Source organism: Diabrotica undecimpunctata, chromosome 9 (genome assembly GCF_040954645.1).
Source record: "Diabrotica undecimpunctata isolate CICGRU chromosome 9, icDiaUnde3, whole genome shotgun sequence".
NCBI classification, from domain to species: domain Eukaryota; kingdom Metazoa; phylum Arthropoda; class Insecta; order Coleoptera; family Chrysomelidae; genus Diabrotica; species Diabrotica undecimpunctata.
The window spans coordinates 68,611,353-68,627,498 of NC_092811.1; the positions used below are offsets into that span (position 1 = coordinate 68,611,353).

Here is a 16,146-nt window from a genome sequence, read left to right on the forward strand (position 1 = left end):
ATCAAAGTTGGTACTGATTTGTTTTTGGAGTCCCTTGAAATCATAAAAATCTGCATGAGACATTTCTTTCACTTCAAATGGTTTTCCGGTCTTCTTTGCTTCTCTAGTTAGAGTCACATATTGCTGAGGTATATAAATCGGTCCACATTTTAGGTGTCGCTTTACCTGTTTCTCTATGACAGAATGAACTGCGTCTCCTTCGTTTTGCGTATGGCCGCAAATAAGAAATTTATGGTTAATTGCCTTAATTTTTAGTGTACTGAACGCAAAATTAAACATAGCTATAACAAATCTATTTTTATTTTGTCCGCAGCAGTTGTCACTGTAAAAAGTGACCTCAAGGCAGTCATTGCCATGTTTTGTGCTCAAATCTTTCAAATAATCCTAAACGCATGAAGCAATTTCATTGGCCCCTCTGTTTCCCTCACCTTGATGCCAAAAATAGCACTTGGTATCACCAGAAATTATGTTAGTGGTAGTAAAATTATAGGAATTGATTTGCGATTTGTAGTAAAATATTGATGCTTCGCCAATTGGGCAGGGCATCACGGCTTGTAAATCAAAGCAACACACAATGAAATTTTGATCTGCCTTTCCTTTGTCTTTATTAATTTTCTTGCTCATTCTACTTAGTACTTTCTGGTACTGATGTTCCCCGAAATTTTCGGCAATTTCTTTATCTTCTGGTGAATTTTTGAAAGCGTCGCATAAATTGTACTGGCCTTTCTTGGGTATAAAAAAAGAAATATTGAATTCATAATTAAAAATTCTTGAAAACGGTTGCAAGTTCACAAATTTTTTGCCTTCTCCTGTCTGCTTCTGGACGTAGTCTCGGTGAATATCGGCTAAACTTTTTCCGCTGTAAATATAGTCCCTCGTCGTTTTTGATCTTGCATACTGGCTTTCAACCCTTGGAATGTCCTTGATAAAGTCCCTTACTGATTGCTTGATATGAGGATCTACTCGTTTTCGGTTATTATATTTACCTCTTAGATCTGGTTCCAAGAAGCCATTTTGATTCAATTTTCCAAGCACCGTTCGAATAGGCCTGTCTGATATGCCAAGGGTATTCATGAAAAACGTCTTACAGATTCTATGCTTTTTCCCTAAGTGAAAAAAGTGAAACGCATTGTTCAGTTTTCTAGAATTCTCCTTATTCGTATACCTGACTTTTGGGGCAATAACCGACATTGATTAAGCGAGGAAGCTTCGTTGAGCTTCCAAATTGCCAAGTTCCCAATAATTATTGAATAAAATTTCACGCACCTCTGGTTTAATTTTTGTTCCACATTTAAAAGTACATTTCTCAGTACATGTTGGTCCCATTTTTCTTCCTTTCACTAATTTTCCAGTAGCCACTGATGTGTAGACTTTACCTTTGTTCCGCAATTTCTTAGCAGTTTCTCTAGTTCTCTTAAATTTGCGCATTTTCTTCGAGCGTTTTTCTGCCGAATTTGGATCTTTTTCGTGATTTCGGAGGATAGTCAAATGGATGTTGGCATCAGGGTCACCAGTCGTCTGAACAAGTTCCATTCTATGATTTTCCATAGTTGACTCCAGTCTCAAAATGTTCAATGCCATGTCTTTCTATACGGGTATCAGTCTTAGAATAAATTTTGTTGGATATGATTTCAGGATTTATAGACTCTCTTGTGCCTACAAAAGAAAAAATGCCAGAGTTAAACTTAATCTGTACATCCGATGTTATGGTTTCGAAAGATCTCTGATTATTAGTACTTAGATATGCACTTACCACTTACGCCTTCCATGCACTCAATGTAACCAGGGCCATCAAATTCAATTTTTGACGTTATAGAATGATCACCCTCCTTTGCTACTTTGTATTGCAAGGAATTAGCCTCGCGAACTAGGCGCAGCATCAAGGCGGTTCTTGAATTGGTATTCATTGTGCTAAAGAAATAGGAAGGAAATATTAATTATGTTTGTTGAATGTATTTATACATACTGTAGCCCATGTATTAAGGAATGTGATAATCCAATGTGTCAAAATGAAATTCTCACCCCGAACAATGAAGGGCCATCTCCACATTAACCCTTTCATTACCAGCGGTACGTGAGCGTACCAGCACTTGTAACCTCTTAAAATCCCAAGAACATTTCTGCTTGAATGTTAAACAGTTTTTTATTGTTTTCTGTTTTAAAATAATTATTAAAGTATTATAGTTCACAAAATAGTCTATAGATGTATTTTTACAAAAAATATATTGGTGGTACTCGCAAGTACCGCTGGGAAAATCTGTATGTCAGTAAAAATTTTAGGCACAATACTTTTATTTACAAAAATACAATTAGGTTTTGACTGGATAGCTTTTGAGCTGCATACTTCGCATCTACCGCCTCTTTCCACAAACTTTGGCCAGTGACTTCCAACTTGAGTTAGCCTTATTCCAGAAGGCACGCTATAATCATAACGTCGTTTCTTTGATGGAGTACCTGTTGAAGGAATAGATTTTCTTTTTCTGTGTGGAGATAGGTAGCAAAGGCTTCTGATAAGATCCCTTCGAAACTGTAATAAGTTGGTGGGATGTTCATCTAACACTTTTTTTGCAATTACAAACGCATTTACGAATGTAATTTCGATACACGCCCAAAAGATACGTTGCCACCATTTTCTGGACCTCCGATCTAAACCATAGCATTGTCGCAATTGATCATGGTAGTCTACACCTCCCATTGATTTATTATAGTCTTTAATACTAGTAGGAGCATCTACTTCGGTTATTGTACCATCACGTTGTTTTCTTTTGACTTTGGTAGCTTCGGAGCCGTGGAAATTTGAAGCAATACTGACCACACGATTATCTTTCCATGATTTGAAATATGATATCCCTGTGTTAGAAATTCTAAAATCGTATTCACCTTTTTTAAGCATTTTTTCTTCTTTCATTTTAGGTGGTAAATATTTGCGGTTAGTTCTTATCGTTCCACAGGCTAATGTATTCTCTCCCTTTAACTTCTCTAATAATTTCACTGTGGTATAAAAATTGTCAAAGTAGATAATTTTATTTTTGTTCCTGTCTTCTTCTGTTAAATATCGCACTACTATTTGCGGAATGCGAAACCTATAGATGTACAGCGCTATTAGAAGTAGTCTATAAAATACTTGCAAAAATTATTAGGAAAAGATTAATAACTTATGATAACAAAGTGATTGAAGAATAACAAGGTTTTAGATCAGGAAGAACAACTACTTATCAAATAAGTATGTTAAAATTAATACAAAATAATAGCTACGAACAAAACTTAGGATTTGAAGTTATTTGCTTCAATAAAAATGTTTGGATCACCAGTCCTATTTTGAAACCTTTTGTTATGTCCTTGAGCTCTACTGTTTTGTGTGCTTCAAGGTATGCGACTTGATATTTATTGACGAATCTTAGGTTGTGTGATCACAAGCTGAAAGAATTTCCTTTGTTAGTTGAGTTGGTTGTTGGAGATTGCTTTTATGCAGATCTTGCAGAAGTGACAGGTACTTCGCTATCTCTGTCGATGTTTTGCTGGCTGGTGGAAGCTTGTTGGCTAGAATGAGAAGTGTTGGTTTTTAAATTGGCAGAAGAGGAAGAGGTAGGAGCTTTTTGGGTGGTTTGTCGGTGGAATGCACGCGTTATTCTCTAGTGCTGGAAGTAGCTAATCTTGACCTTGTTCGTGTGCGATGTCTTTGCATTTGGGGCTGATTTTGTAGATGATGCATCGGAGTCTTACCCTGAGAAGCTCCTTCTGGGAGTTAGGAGTTGTGGGTACTCTTTATTGTATTGGACCGACTCGTCTCTAGAATGTGGCTGGTCAAGGTCGCGTAAAGAGTTGGATGGGACAGAATAAATAAATTTGAAGGTTTTCGAAAACGTGCCTGGGAATTTAAGGAGCCCTTCTTCGATGAGCTCCTTTGTTTTAGAGGATACTCTTAGTTCCTCCTCTGCGATTGCATGACTCAACAAGTGTGGTTGTCTTTGCGAATGGGGCCTCTCCCGAGCAGATGGAATCTCCTGCTCGCGAGTCGGAGGTCGCTGGGAGGCGGCGCCGCCCCATTCGTGGGAAAGGAATTGGGCTTAGGTTTTTTAGGTAGGACGAGCTGTTTGGTTGCTTTGCCTTTGCTTATAGGCACTGGCAGACTCACAAAGCGGTAAAGGGAGAACCCCACTGGGAGAAAGAAGTCTTGTTCCTCCCAGGAAAGGTGCAGGGACAGCGAGATACTGGGACCTGGTTTGCCTATCTAAGGCCCTTCACCGAAGGACGTGCTCAAACGTTGCCGTTCTTAGACCACTCCTTCGATGTCGTACCGTGAAATATTCCCTACGTACCTTGTATGGTACAACGCTTCCTACTACTAGTAGTTTGTGTGTTTATTATTTGTTGATAGCTATGTATCTTGGTTGATGGCTATGTATCACTTTTTCATGTGTTTTCTTGTCACTTTTTCCATGTGTGTATTATTCTGGAATCCATCTGTTTATTATTTTGGATGTTTAGCTGTTTATTATTTCAAATTAACTGGGCTGGTTCGTAGTAATAGTTCCTAACTGTAAGTCGTCTGGGTGTCTTGTAGCTGTTACGCTACTAATTAAATTAATTCAATTAAAATTGCATTAATAATACCCCTCAAGAAATTGAGGGGTATAATAAATACAACATATTTATTATAACTATATTTGTCATTAGTATTTTGGCTTTTTATTTCAGTTTCTACTAACCAGTATATAATATAGCAAGACAAGGTTAGTATTGACTATTTTGTATTTCGGGTGAGTATATTCAGTGTCATTTATTTCCTGTCATTTGTTACCTTGAAAAATCTCAACTATTGTTGAGTTGGCGCCCTTCTTCTTCTCTACTTATCGTCCTCTTCATATCGATCTATTTCCAGTGGCCTTATCTGGTTGTATTACGTTTTGGTATTAACAGGTCTCATTTTATTTCTTGTTTCCATCAGTTCAGTACCTCAGCTATCTGTTTTTTTATATTTCTAAAGCCAATATTCAGTGCATTGAAGCTAGCCCGAATACTCACTTGAGATTTTGTGTATCTTTGGCCATTTAAATTTGTTCCTCTGAGCTTAGCCATTTTTTGTTAGTATTTTCAATCACTTTTCTTCCAGTTCTTCTGTAATTTGTAAGTTGCTTTCTAAAATCCAATACTGCCAGAGTATTGCGTTTCAGTCTACCTGCTGCTTACTATTTACAAGGGTGTCTAACAGTGACTTTTGCTCTTAGGATGCTCTGTGTAAAGTGGTGCATATCGTCTTAGTTCACTTAAACGAAATAAATAATTTGTTTCGACGTCTTCTTTTTTAAAAACTTTATTACACTTTAAAAATTAAGTTTTACAATTAACTTCTATAATAAAGGAACACTAAAGCCGAAATACAAATTAATACGATGAGTTAATTGAGACAAACTCAATCTGTTGTTTCATAAAAAATAAGGATTATGGACTATGCCAGACTTGCGTGGATCACCCTCTACATTTAAATTTATGTTTAAAAAGCGCACATTTAAATTTAAAAGTTAACAAAAGTGGTTTCCACACTGTATGTTATATAAAAGTATGCTTATCAGTAATTAATTTGCAATTTTCTAATGGCACATGTAATATGGGATTCTTGATTTCTCTAGTTTCAGGGTCAAATGTTTGTTCCACTGGAGGAATAATATTATAGTTATTAATATTAGCTTCATTGCTTCTTATATTGTCTGTAACAAAACGTTGTGGCTTAAGCATTGGTAAGTGAGAAATTTTATTATCTGATTTTACTTTATTATCTTTTATTAATTTTGGGTTAATAATTTCTTTATAAAGTTGAGATGCTTTCTGTGCTCGTGATTCATTACATTTTTGTCTGTATTGAGGTTTATTCAGATCTGGTTTTATTTCTTGAGTTTTATTTATATCTGCCTTATTTAAGTTTTTTGTTTGTTTCAGTGTTAATTTCTTGTTTATCATATCTGATAATTGTTCTAAATTTTGTGAATGTTCATAAATATAGTTTGTCAATTTTTTATTTTCATTTTGTTCAAATGGTCTTTATAATCTAATTTTCCTCTTAATATTTTTTTTTTATGAGGGTGGAAATGTTCTAAACACCATACCATTGCTCGGTGTGTGTTGGATTCAGAGCAGAGGAAAACATCTGAGCCCATTTCCCCCTATGTAGAGGAGGTCCTGCAAACGGATGCCTCTCTGTTGCCCTGCCTACCAACTAAAAACCACCCATTCTTCGTCAAGACACCCCCGTACGTGTTCAGTTAGCGAACGAAACTTAGAGATGCCTTGCGCTGCCTGAATTAATAATAAAGTTTTGTTCAGAAATGTAAAATAATGAGAATTATTTAAATTTGCCGCGCATTTGTAGACGGGGCCTTAGCTGTATTGGCGGTTGACACTTCATGTCTTGCCGAAAAAGAGAAGAGTTGAAACCCGCCAGCCGAGAGTGACAGTCGGTCGAAAAAATAGGTTAAGAGATGGCAGTCGATATTATTTTGTTATAAGAGTTTGGATAATAAATTTGGTATCTGTGCACATATCCTTTAATTTTTACTAGAGATACAGTCCACTAGCGAAGTTAAACCAGCGCACCAGTTACAAGGGCGAACAGAATCATTCAAGAGAACAAGAATGGTCTAACCTACGCCAACATAAAACATTTGATCATTCTCGCCGGATGTTTTTACATTACTGAAGTGCCAGAGGTGACCTAATTTATTACAAGCAAACATCAAAGAAGCAGCAAGTTGCAGACAAGGTTCAAGGATTTCAAGTTTTTTTATCAACTACCACTGTTTTTTTACGAGTTCAACCACAAGGCGAAGCCGGTTTCATTTCCAGACAGCGAGGATTTGGATGTCGTCTTCACAGGTTGAAGTACTAAGGATTTGGTATTGTAAGTAGTCATTTAAATTTGTTTGGATTTATTCAGGTGGATGAGTGGTTTTGCATTTTTTATTCTTGATTGTACATTTACATGATGGAAAACACAGTTAATCCAGAATTACCAAATATGCCAACTCAAATAGCATTACAAATTCAAATTGCTAGATTTATAATTAGAAAAAACGCAGCAATTAGTAAATTAAATAGATTTGTAGATTTTTTTCAGCCAGTGAGATTAGAAAAAACATCTGAAACTGAAACAATTCGGTTACAAACTAGATTGGATCAATTACAATTTGTATTAAATGAATTTTTAGCTTTACAATTAGAGTTACAATGTTTAGATGCTCAAAGCTTTGATGAATCAGAAACATTAACTTTTGAAAATACATATTACAGGGTGATTTCGGAAGCCAAAGAACATTTATCAAAACAAGGTGAGTCAAAAAAGTCACAATTAAACATGTCTGTTGTTAAAGGTCAATCAAATATTCGTTTACCAACTATAGAATTGCCAAAATTTACTGGTTTATTTGAGAGATGGTTAGAGTTTCGTGATTTGTTTATATCATTAATTCACAATTCTGATCACATGGAACACATTCAAAAATTTTATTATTTACGTGCATCACTAAAAGGTTCTGCTGCACAATGTAATAAATCCATAGCATTTGTAGCCGAAAATTATGAGTTGGAAAACACTATGTGACAGGTATGATGATAAATCATTAATTATTCACAATCATATAAAATCCTTAGTGAACATAAAAGAATTAAAACCAGATGTTTCAAGCTCCTATAGAGATATTGTTGATTTAATCTCAATAAAACTAGCATCATTAGAAAGTTCAGGCGTTAATAAAAGTCATTTGGCAGATTTATTAATTATATTTATTGTCTCTAGTAAATTTGATAATGATACTATTGATGAGTGGGAGAAACAAATAGTAAATACAGATTTTCCTAATCTGGAAGATTTTATTTCATTTTTATCAGATAGAGCAATTTTCATTGACAAGGTCAATAAACATAAAATCAAGCACAAGGTTTCATCTTTCAAACAGAAAGCGTTTGTGGTAAGTTCAGGTGGTCAACAGGATAAGCAGAATACATTATCTTGTTATTACTGCAAAAAACCTCATTTTTTATTTAAATGTAGTGAATTTTTGCAATTGCCAGTCAGTCAGAGGAGGCAAAAAGTAAGTTTATTCAAGATTTGTGAGAATTGTTTTCGTCAAGGACACTAAGCTACTACTTGTAAGCATGGTCATTGTAGGCACTGTCCAGAGAAACACAATTCTTTGTTGCATGATTCCACGATAACATATACCCATGTAGTTCACACAGGGTCGCATTTAGATCAAGTTTATGGTCCAGCTCAAGATTTTCAGAGCACAGATTTGCATTCAGATCAAGTCAATACTTCAGCTCAAGTTTTCAGAGCATAGGTTCACAAGCAGGTCAGTTTTATACTTCTGGTCAAGGTTCTCAGAGCAAAGAGTCAAGTACAGCTTATGGTAGTATATATTGTTCTTCAGCTCACAATCCTCAGAGTATAAATTTGGATTCAAGTCAAAATTGTGGACTTGAAGCAAATCCAACCTCATATTGTCAAAACAGACATACTAACATTACTGTACCAGTAGATACTCAGCTAAGGAGTACAGTCACTAATGGGTTGCAAGTTTTAAATCAAGCTTCAGAATCAAATCAGGAAGCTAAACCAGATACAATAATCAAGAATTTTTGTAATCTTTCTACAAGTGGTCAGGTCTTATTAGCCACAGCTTTGGTACAAGTATTTGACAAGCATGGAAATTAGCATATTTGTACAGCACTTTTAGATAATGCTTCAATGTCTAATTTCATATCAAAGGGTTTAGCAGATCGCCTAGGGATTACTCAACAAAGGGTTCAGTTGTCAGTATCAGGACTTGCACAGAATCAGTCTGTGATTCAATCCTCTTGTAATGTAACAGTTAAGTCTCTCAGTAATCAGTTCTCATGTTCTCTTCAGTGTTTAGTTATTCAACAAATAACAGATGAGTTGCCTAATAGGTATTTTTCTAAATCTTCATTACCGATTCCCAACAATATAACACTAGCAGATGCTAGGTTCAATGAACCCAAAAATATAGATATCCTCATTGGTGCAGATTTTTATTGGAATCTCATATGTACAGGTACGATTCACTTAGGAAAACATCTACCAGTGCTACAAAAAACAGTTTTAGGGTGGATAATTTCAGGTCCACTTGGATTATCTAAATTAACATCAAATAATAGCAAATGTCATTTTACGAAAGTCACCGATTTAGAATTACAGGTCGCAAGGTTTTGGGAATTAGACACCATTCCGGACAACAAGCAGTTGTCAAATGAAGAACAGCAAGTGGAAGAACATTTCATAAACACAGTTCAACGTGATACATCAGGTCGATTCATTGTATCAGTTCCGTTAAAGGAACCAATATCAAGGTTAGGGAACTCAAAGGACATAGCAATGAAACAGTTTTACAGTTTAGAGAGAAAGCTAGCAGTCAACCCCCAACTAAAGAAGTTGTATTCAGACTTCATGAAGTAATATGAAGAATTAAATCACATGACATGGTTTACTCCTAGTGATACTCAAATTACCTATTATTCACCACACCATGGTGTTTTAAAGGAAGAAAGTGACACTACCAAACTTCGTGTTGTTTTCAATAGTTCCGCATTGTCATCTTCAGGACATTCATATAATTCCATTCAAATGATAGGTCCAGTAGTACAAGATGAATTGTATTCAATTATGTTAAGGTTTAGAGAACATAACATAGTAATTTGTGCAGACATTTGTAAAATGTACAGACAAGTGATGCTACACAAAAGGTTCCATCCGTTGCAATTAATTGTTTGGAGAAACAATCCTAACGAAGAACTGCAGACATATGCGCTCAACAGAGTAGTGTATGGCACTGCAAGTGGTCCATATTTGGCCACGAGATATCTGGTCCAGTTAGGTATCGAAAATGAAAAATCCAATCCAGAAGCAGCTCGAGTCATAAAGAATGATTTCTTTGTAGATGATCTAATTACAGGTGCAGATTTAGTCAATCCAGGAATCATATTGTGCCAACAAATAGATGACATATTAAAATCAGGAGGATTTCATCTTAGAAAATGGAAATCAAACAATTTGGAGGTATTCACAAATATTCAGCATACACAAGAATTTGATGAATTTTATTTTGGCTCTTCAGAAGCGTCAAAGGTGTTAGGGCTTTATTGGTCAGCAAACGAGGATGTCTTTTCTATGAAGGTAGCGTTACCCCAAGTTACAAAATTCACTAAACGACTTATCTTATCCGAAATAGCAAAGATCTTTGATCCATTAATTTTAATTAGTCCTTTAATTATTAAAGCAAAAATATTGCTTCAATCGCTTTGGTCTTTACATTTATCTTGGGATCAAGAGGTTCCACTAGACATTCGCAATAAATGGATTTCTATAAGAACAGATCTCAAAGAACTGAACTCACTCCAAATTCCTAGACATGTTGTTTGTATGGATCGAGTACATGTTGAAATTCATGGGTTTGCTGATGCGTCTCAGTCTGCCTATGGTGCATGTATCTATGTACGGTCCACTGATTCAAATAACACTATTCAAACTAGTTTACTTACGTCCAAAACAAGGGTTGCACCATTAAAAACCATCAGCATTCCAAGGTTGGAATTATGTGCTGCGCTCTTGTTAGCAGAATTATTTCAGAAAGTTGTTAAATCGTTAACAATCTCAATTGATGATTACTATCTGTGGAGCGACTCCACAGTTACACTAGCATGGATTAAAACTTCTCCTCATATGTTACAAGTTTTTGTGGGGAATCGTATAGCTCAAATTCAATCTCTCACAAATGTAGATAAATGGAGATATATACCCACAGCAACAAATGCAGCTGATATTCTTACACGAGGTATGACTTCAGCTAATTTATTTCAGAATTCACATTGGTTTAGTGGACCGCCCTGGTTAAAACAAGCTCCAGATAAGTGGCCACAAGATATATCTAATCTTAGTCCCTTCTTGAAGTTCGAAAAATCTACACATTTCTTCAGAGACAACCAGTTCATTTATTTCCATTTGAAAAATTTTCTAGCTTACAAAAACTTCAGCGTGTAACAGCTTATTGTTTAAGATTTATTTCTAATTGCAGAAAACCCAAACAAGAAAGAGTTCAAGGTGATCTCTCCTTAATCGAAATAAATCATCACTAGATATGGTAATATCACTTGTACATCGGGAAGTCTTTTCGACTGAAATCGATGATCTGTTAAAACTAGGTAGGGTAGACAGGAAGAGTCGACTTCTAAGTTTGACACCATTTCTTCAAAAGGGCATCATTCTTGTAGGTGGAAGACTACAAAATTCTTCTTTTCCATTCGATAAGTGTCATCCAATAATTCTTCCTTCAAATCACAAAATAACTTACCTTATTTGTCACAAATTTCATCAACAATTAGGTCACTCGGGACCGCAGCTAATGTTATTAGTCATTCGCGAAAAATACTGGCCCATATCAGGTAGAAATTTAGTAAGAAAAATTGTCAGAGAATGTGTTACATGTTTTCGATGTAAACCGACAATTTGTACACCATTAATGGGTCAATTACCATCATCACGAGTTTCTCAAACTTTTCCTTTTAATCATACACGAGTTGACTATGCAGGTCCATTCATGATAAAGGATCGTAAGGGTCATGGTTGCAAGGTTTTCAAAAGCTATCTTTGTCTTTTTGTTTGTATGGCAACAAAGGCAGTACATTTAGAGGTAGCCACTGAACTGACCACATCCGCATTTTTAGAAGTATTACAGCGCTTTATTACTCGCCGAGGCAAACCATCTGCCATCTACAGTGATAATGGCAGTAACTTCGTTGGAGCGAACAATAAATTGAAAGATCTTAGTTCTTTTCTTAAATGCAACCAATCTACTTTACAAACGGAATTGGGTGTTAATCAGGGAATCAATTGGCATTTTATACCAGCTTATTCTCCGCATCAAGGTGGACTGTGGGAGGCCGGGGTTAAAAGTGTTAAGTATCATCAAATTAGAATTATGTACAATCGTTTGCTTACTTTCGAAAGTTTTTATATAATTGTAACGCAAATTGAGGGAATTTTGAATGCTCGACCACTCAAACCTCTTTCCTCAGATCCAAACGATGTCAATGTACTTACGCCCGCACATTTCCTTATTGGTCGTCCGATAAATTCCATACCATACCCAAATGTTGAAGCTGTTTCAAAGACGATGCTGTCCCATTTTGAGCAACTTGAACAGTGTAAACAACACTTTTGGACTCGTTACTCGTGAGCTACAACAACGCACTAAGTGGAAAACTAATGCAGCTAGTGTCAAGGAGGGATCTATGGTCATAATCAAAGATGACAACTTGCCTTCGTACAAGTGGAATCTAGGACGGATCGTCAAGTTACACCCTGGAAAGGACAATATAGTGCGAGTGGTATCGATTAAAATTGTTAATGGAATTTATAAACGGGCCGTGGCAAAAATTTGTCTATTGCCAATCGAGACGGACAATGTTTTTTTGTAACATGATTGTATTTCAATGTTTATTTGATTTATAATGTTATATATACTTTTTATTTTTGCATAGTTCATATTTGCTGAAAGATTGTCTTTCAAGGCTGGGGGCATGTTCAGAAATGTAAAATAATGAGAATTATTTAAATTTGCCGCGCATTTGTAAACGGGGCCTTAGCTGTATTGGCGGTTGACACTTCATGTCTTGCCGAAAAAGAGAAGAGTTGAAACCCGCCAGCCGAGAGTGACAGTCGGTCGAAAAAATAGGTTAAGAGATGGCAGTCGATATTATTTTGTTATAAGAGTTTGGATAATAAATTTGGTATCTGTGCACATATCCTTTAATTTTTACTAGAGATACAGTCCACTAGCGAAGTTAAACCAGCGCACCAGTTCCAAGGGCGAACAGAATCATTCAAGAGAACAAGAATGGTCTAACCTACGCCAACAAGTTTTGTTGCTGGTTCTTAGCTAGGAGCGGTAAGGAACCAGAAGAAAAATGTATATAAAATGGGCCTATATGTAAATGGCCTTGCCGATGGTATTACCTAAGAGCGGTAAGGAACCAGGGGAGAGTATATGGAATGTATAGGTATACAAGGTAACAATAACGTATAAGAATACTAGGTATTAGGTAATATTAGGTAACAATACGTAAGTATACATATGCATGTAATAAACAAGTGTATTACACACATATGCACATACATACATACGTACATACTCATACACACCTACGTACACACAAATACACATATACACATAGCTACATATTCATACATAATATACAAGGATAACCAGTTTTAAATGGAGGTGGATTGCCCCAGATCACTCTCATCCTGTCTCAGTTTCTTTCTCTATCATAGACTTTCTCTTCATAATTTTTGTTACTTGGTCTATAAGAAATTCAAAGTTCTCTCTGCTTTCCATAGCGATACGTATCAAGTTGTCAGAGGATATCTCTCGTAGCTTTGTTCGCATTATATGTTGTTCCGACGCAAACACCTTGCACCTAAAGATACAATGCTCCGCATCGTCCCCTTAATATTTGGAAAGGAGTAAAATCAAGACTTGAATGAAAATTATTATTATAGGTTAGAATAACATAATTTATCAATTGGGAAATATTTAAATTAGGTTTTTGTTCTTTTAATATTCGTAATAATTCAATAAGAGTTTAGTGAAATCTTTCGACTGGGCTATTACTGTTAGAATTGTAAGCAGTAGTATAATGTATCTCAATATTATGTAGTATGCAAAAATCTTGTACAATGCGGTTTTTAAATTCTGTGCCATTGTCACATGTAATTTTTAATGGTAATCCGTAGTGACTAATAAAATGAATTAATTTATCCGTAATCTCAATTACAATGTTCGAATTTATAGGATATGCTTGTCCAAACTTTGAAAAACTGTCGATATCTAATAAAATTTTGATAACCAAACTTGAAGGTATCGATATATAAATGTTCCATTGGGATTTTTCCAATAGATGGTTTTAATACTAATGAGTATGGATGTCTTTCATATTTTGATTTTTCACTACTATCACATATATTAATATAATTTGTCACATCTTGATCCATTTTAGGGCAATAAACATGATTCTTTAGAGCTGTTAAATTTTAATTTATTCCTCGATGAGTAGTTTTTGTTTAACGAAAAAATTGAATTTTTTCTTTTTGCTCTGTTTCTTCTGTTATATCTGTTAGAAATATGTTTCAAATTACTATGGAAAATGAATTATTCTTAAATTTTTCTGTCATATAATTAATAAATGGTATTTTCAAATTTTCATTCTTAAAGTATAAGCAAAATGTAGTGTTTGGTTTTATAGTTTCTTTCACAAGATTTATCCAATTCTTTTCAGTTGAGTTCTCTGATATATTCCAATGGTGTCTATTTTTGTCGAAAATTTTTTCAAATGAATGTTTGATTTAATTTTTTATATATATAATTTTATAATCAAACTCTTCTCATTTTAGTCTCCACCTTATAAGTTTAGAATTAGGTTATTTTAAAGAACATAACAATTGTAATGGTTTATGATAAGATATATTAAATTTTTGTCCAAATAAATAAGGTCTACAGTATTTGACTGCATAAATAAAAGCTAATAACTCTTTTTCAAGTATAGTGTAATGAGTTTCAGATTGATTTAATGTTCTCTAAGCTTATGCGATTGTTAAATCGCTTCCGATTGGTCCTTGAGACAAAACGGCGCCAATAGCAAAATTTGAAGGGTCTGTTGTTACATTAAAGGGTTTTGAAAAATCTGGATATTGTAAAATTGGATCGTTCATCAGTACATTCTTACATGTCTCAAACGACTGAATAAATTCTGGAGTATGTTTCACTTTCCCTTTTTTAAACAAATTGTTAAAGGTTTTGTTAATTTAGCAAAGTTTTTTTTTATGAATTTTCGATAGTATCTGATTAATCCTAAAAATGATTTTATCTGTTTTTGTGTCTTAGGTATAGGAAACTTTTGTATTGCCAATATTTTCTTTGGGTTTGGTTTAATTCCATCAGGTGTTATTACGTGACCTAAAAATTCTACACTTTTACATAAAAATTCTGATTTATCTAATTGTAGTTTTAATTCTGCTTCTTCTAATCTTTGAAAAACAAGTTTTAAATTATTTATATGTTCTTGTAATGATGTTGAGTAAATTATTATATCATCCATGTATACAAGACAATTTTTTCGAATTAAATTATTAAGAATCGGATCCATAACTCTTTAAAATGTTGAGGGAGATCCTGTTAGTCCAAAAGGCATCCCTAAAAATTCATATTTGCCATGTGCTACCATAAATGCTGTTTTTTCAATTGAATTTGGTTCCATTTCTATTTGATGAACACCTGATGCAAGATCTAATGTAGTGAAGTAGTTAGATCTTACTAATCTGTCGTAATATATTGTTGATATTTGGAATTGGGTATTTATCATCTATTGTTTTTTCATTTAATTTTCTGTAATCAATAACTAATATCCATTTTTGTTTTCCACTTGCATCCGATTTTTTTGGAACTATCCAAATCGGCGAACTCCAAGGTGAGTATGAATTTCTTATTATTCCGTCTTGTAACATGTGATTTTTTACTTCTTTTTGTCTTCTTACATATGGATATCTATAAGATTTTGTATGTATGGGGATTTCATCAGTAGTCTTTATTTCATGTTTAATTTTATGTGTAAATGATAACGGTTTATTTTTATAAAAAATACTTTTATATTGTTTAATAAATTTTAATAAAGCATCTCTTTCTTCAGTGTTCAGATGATTTAATCTCAATTGGGGGATATCAATCATATCTTCAGTTGCATCTTTTTATTAGTTCTTGGTATGATCTATTCAATATTAAAACATTCAAATGAATAGTTTTGTTTAAATTCGGCTAAAAAGTCTTTTTCTATTATGGTTATTTCAGATTTGTTTGAATTATTTTTAAATTCCATTTTTACTAATCCATTTCTTACATATAATATACTTGCTGAAATAGAAATCAAATCATTTTCACTAAATAATTCGGGGATTGATATTTCTCCATCTGGCAACGATGTTTTTATTACTTTTATTGTTGATGTATAAGGGGCTATTTCAACTTTTTGATAATTAAGTTCGATTCTATATTTTAATGGTATTTTTATAAGATCATTGTATAA

The 16,146-nt window shown here is 34.3% G+C and overlaps 3 protein-coding genes across 3 annotated transcripts; all 3 read left to right on the forward strand.

Annotated features, from left to right (window-relative positions):
- Positions 1–8,740: 8,740 nt before the first annotated feature.
- Positions 8,741–9,469, forward strand: LOC140451072 (uncharacterized). Its single transcript, XM_072544791.1, has one exon. The coding sequence runs from the start codon at positions 8,741–8,743 to the stop codon at positions 9,467–9,469; it is 729 nt and encodes a 242-aa protein (XP_072400892.1).
- An 18-nt stretch (positions 9,470–9,487) lies between these two features.
- LOC140451073 (uncharacterized) lies at positions 9,488–11,050 on the forward strand. The gene has a single exon (XM_072544792.1). It carries the CDS (start codon positions 9,488–9,490, stop codon positions 11,048–11,050), a length of 1,563 nt encoding a protein of 520 aa, XP_072400893.1.
- Positions 11,051–11,672: 622 nt separating this feature from the next.
- LOC140451074 (uncharacterized) lies at positions 11,673–12,245 on the forward strand. Its single transcript, XM_072544793.1, has one exon. It carries the CDS (start codon positions 11,673–11,675, stop codon positions 12,243–12,245), a length of 573 nt encoding a protein of 190 aa, XP_072400894.1.
- Positions 12,246–16,146: the final 3,901 nt, after the last annotated feature.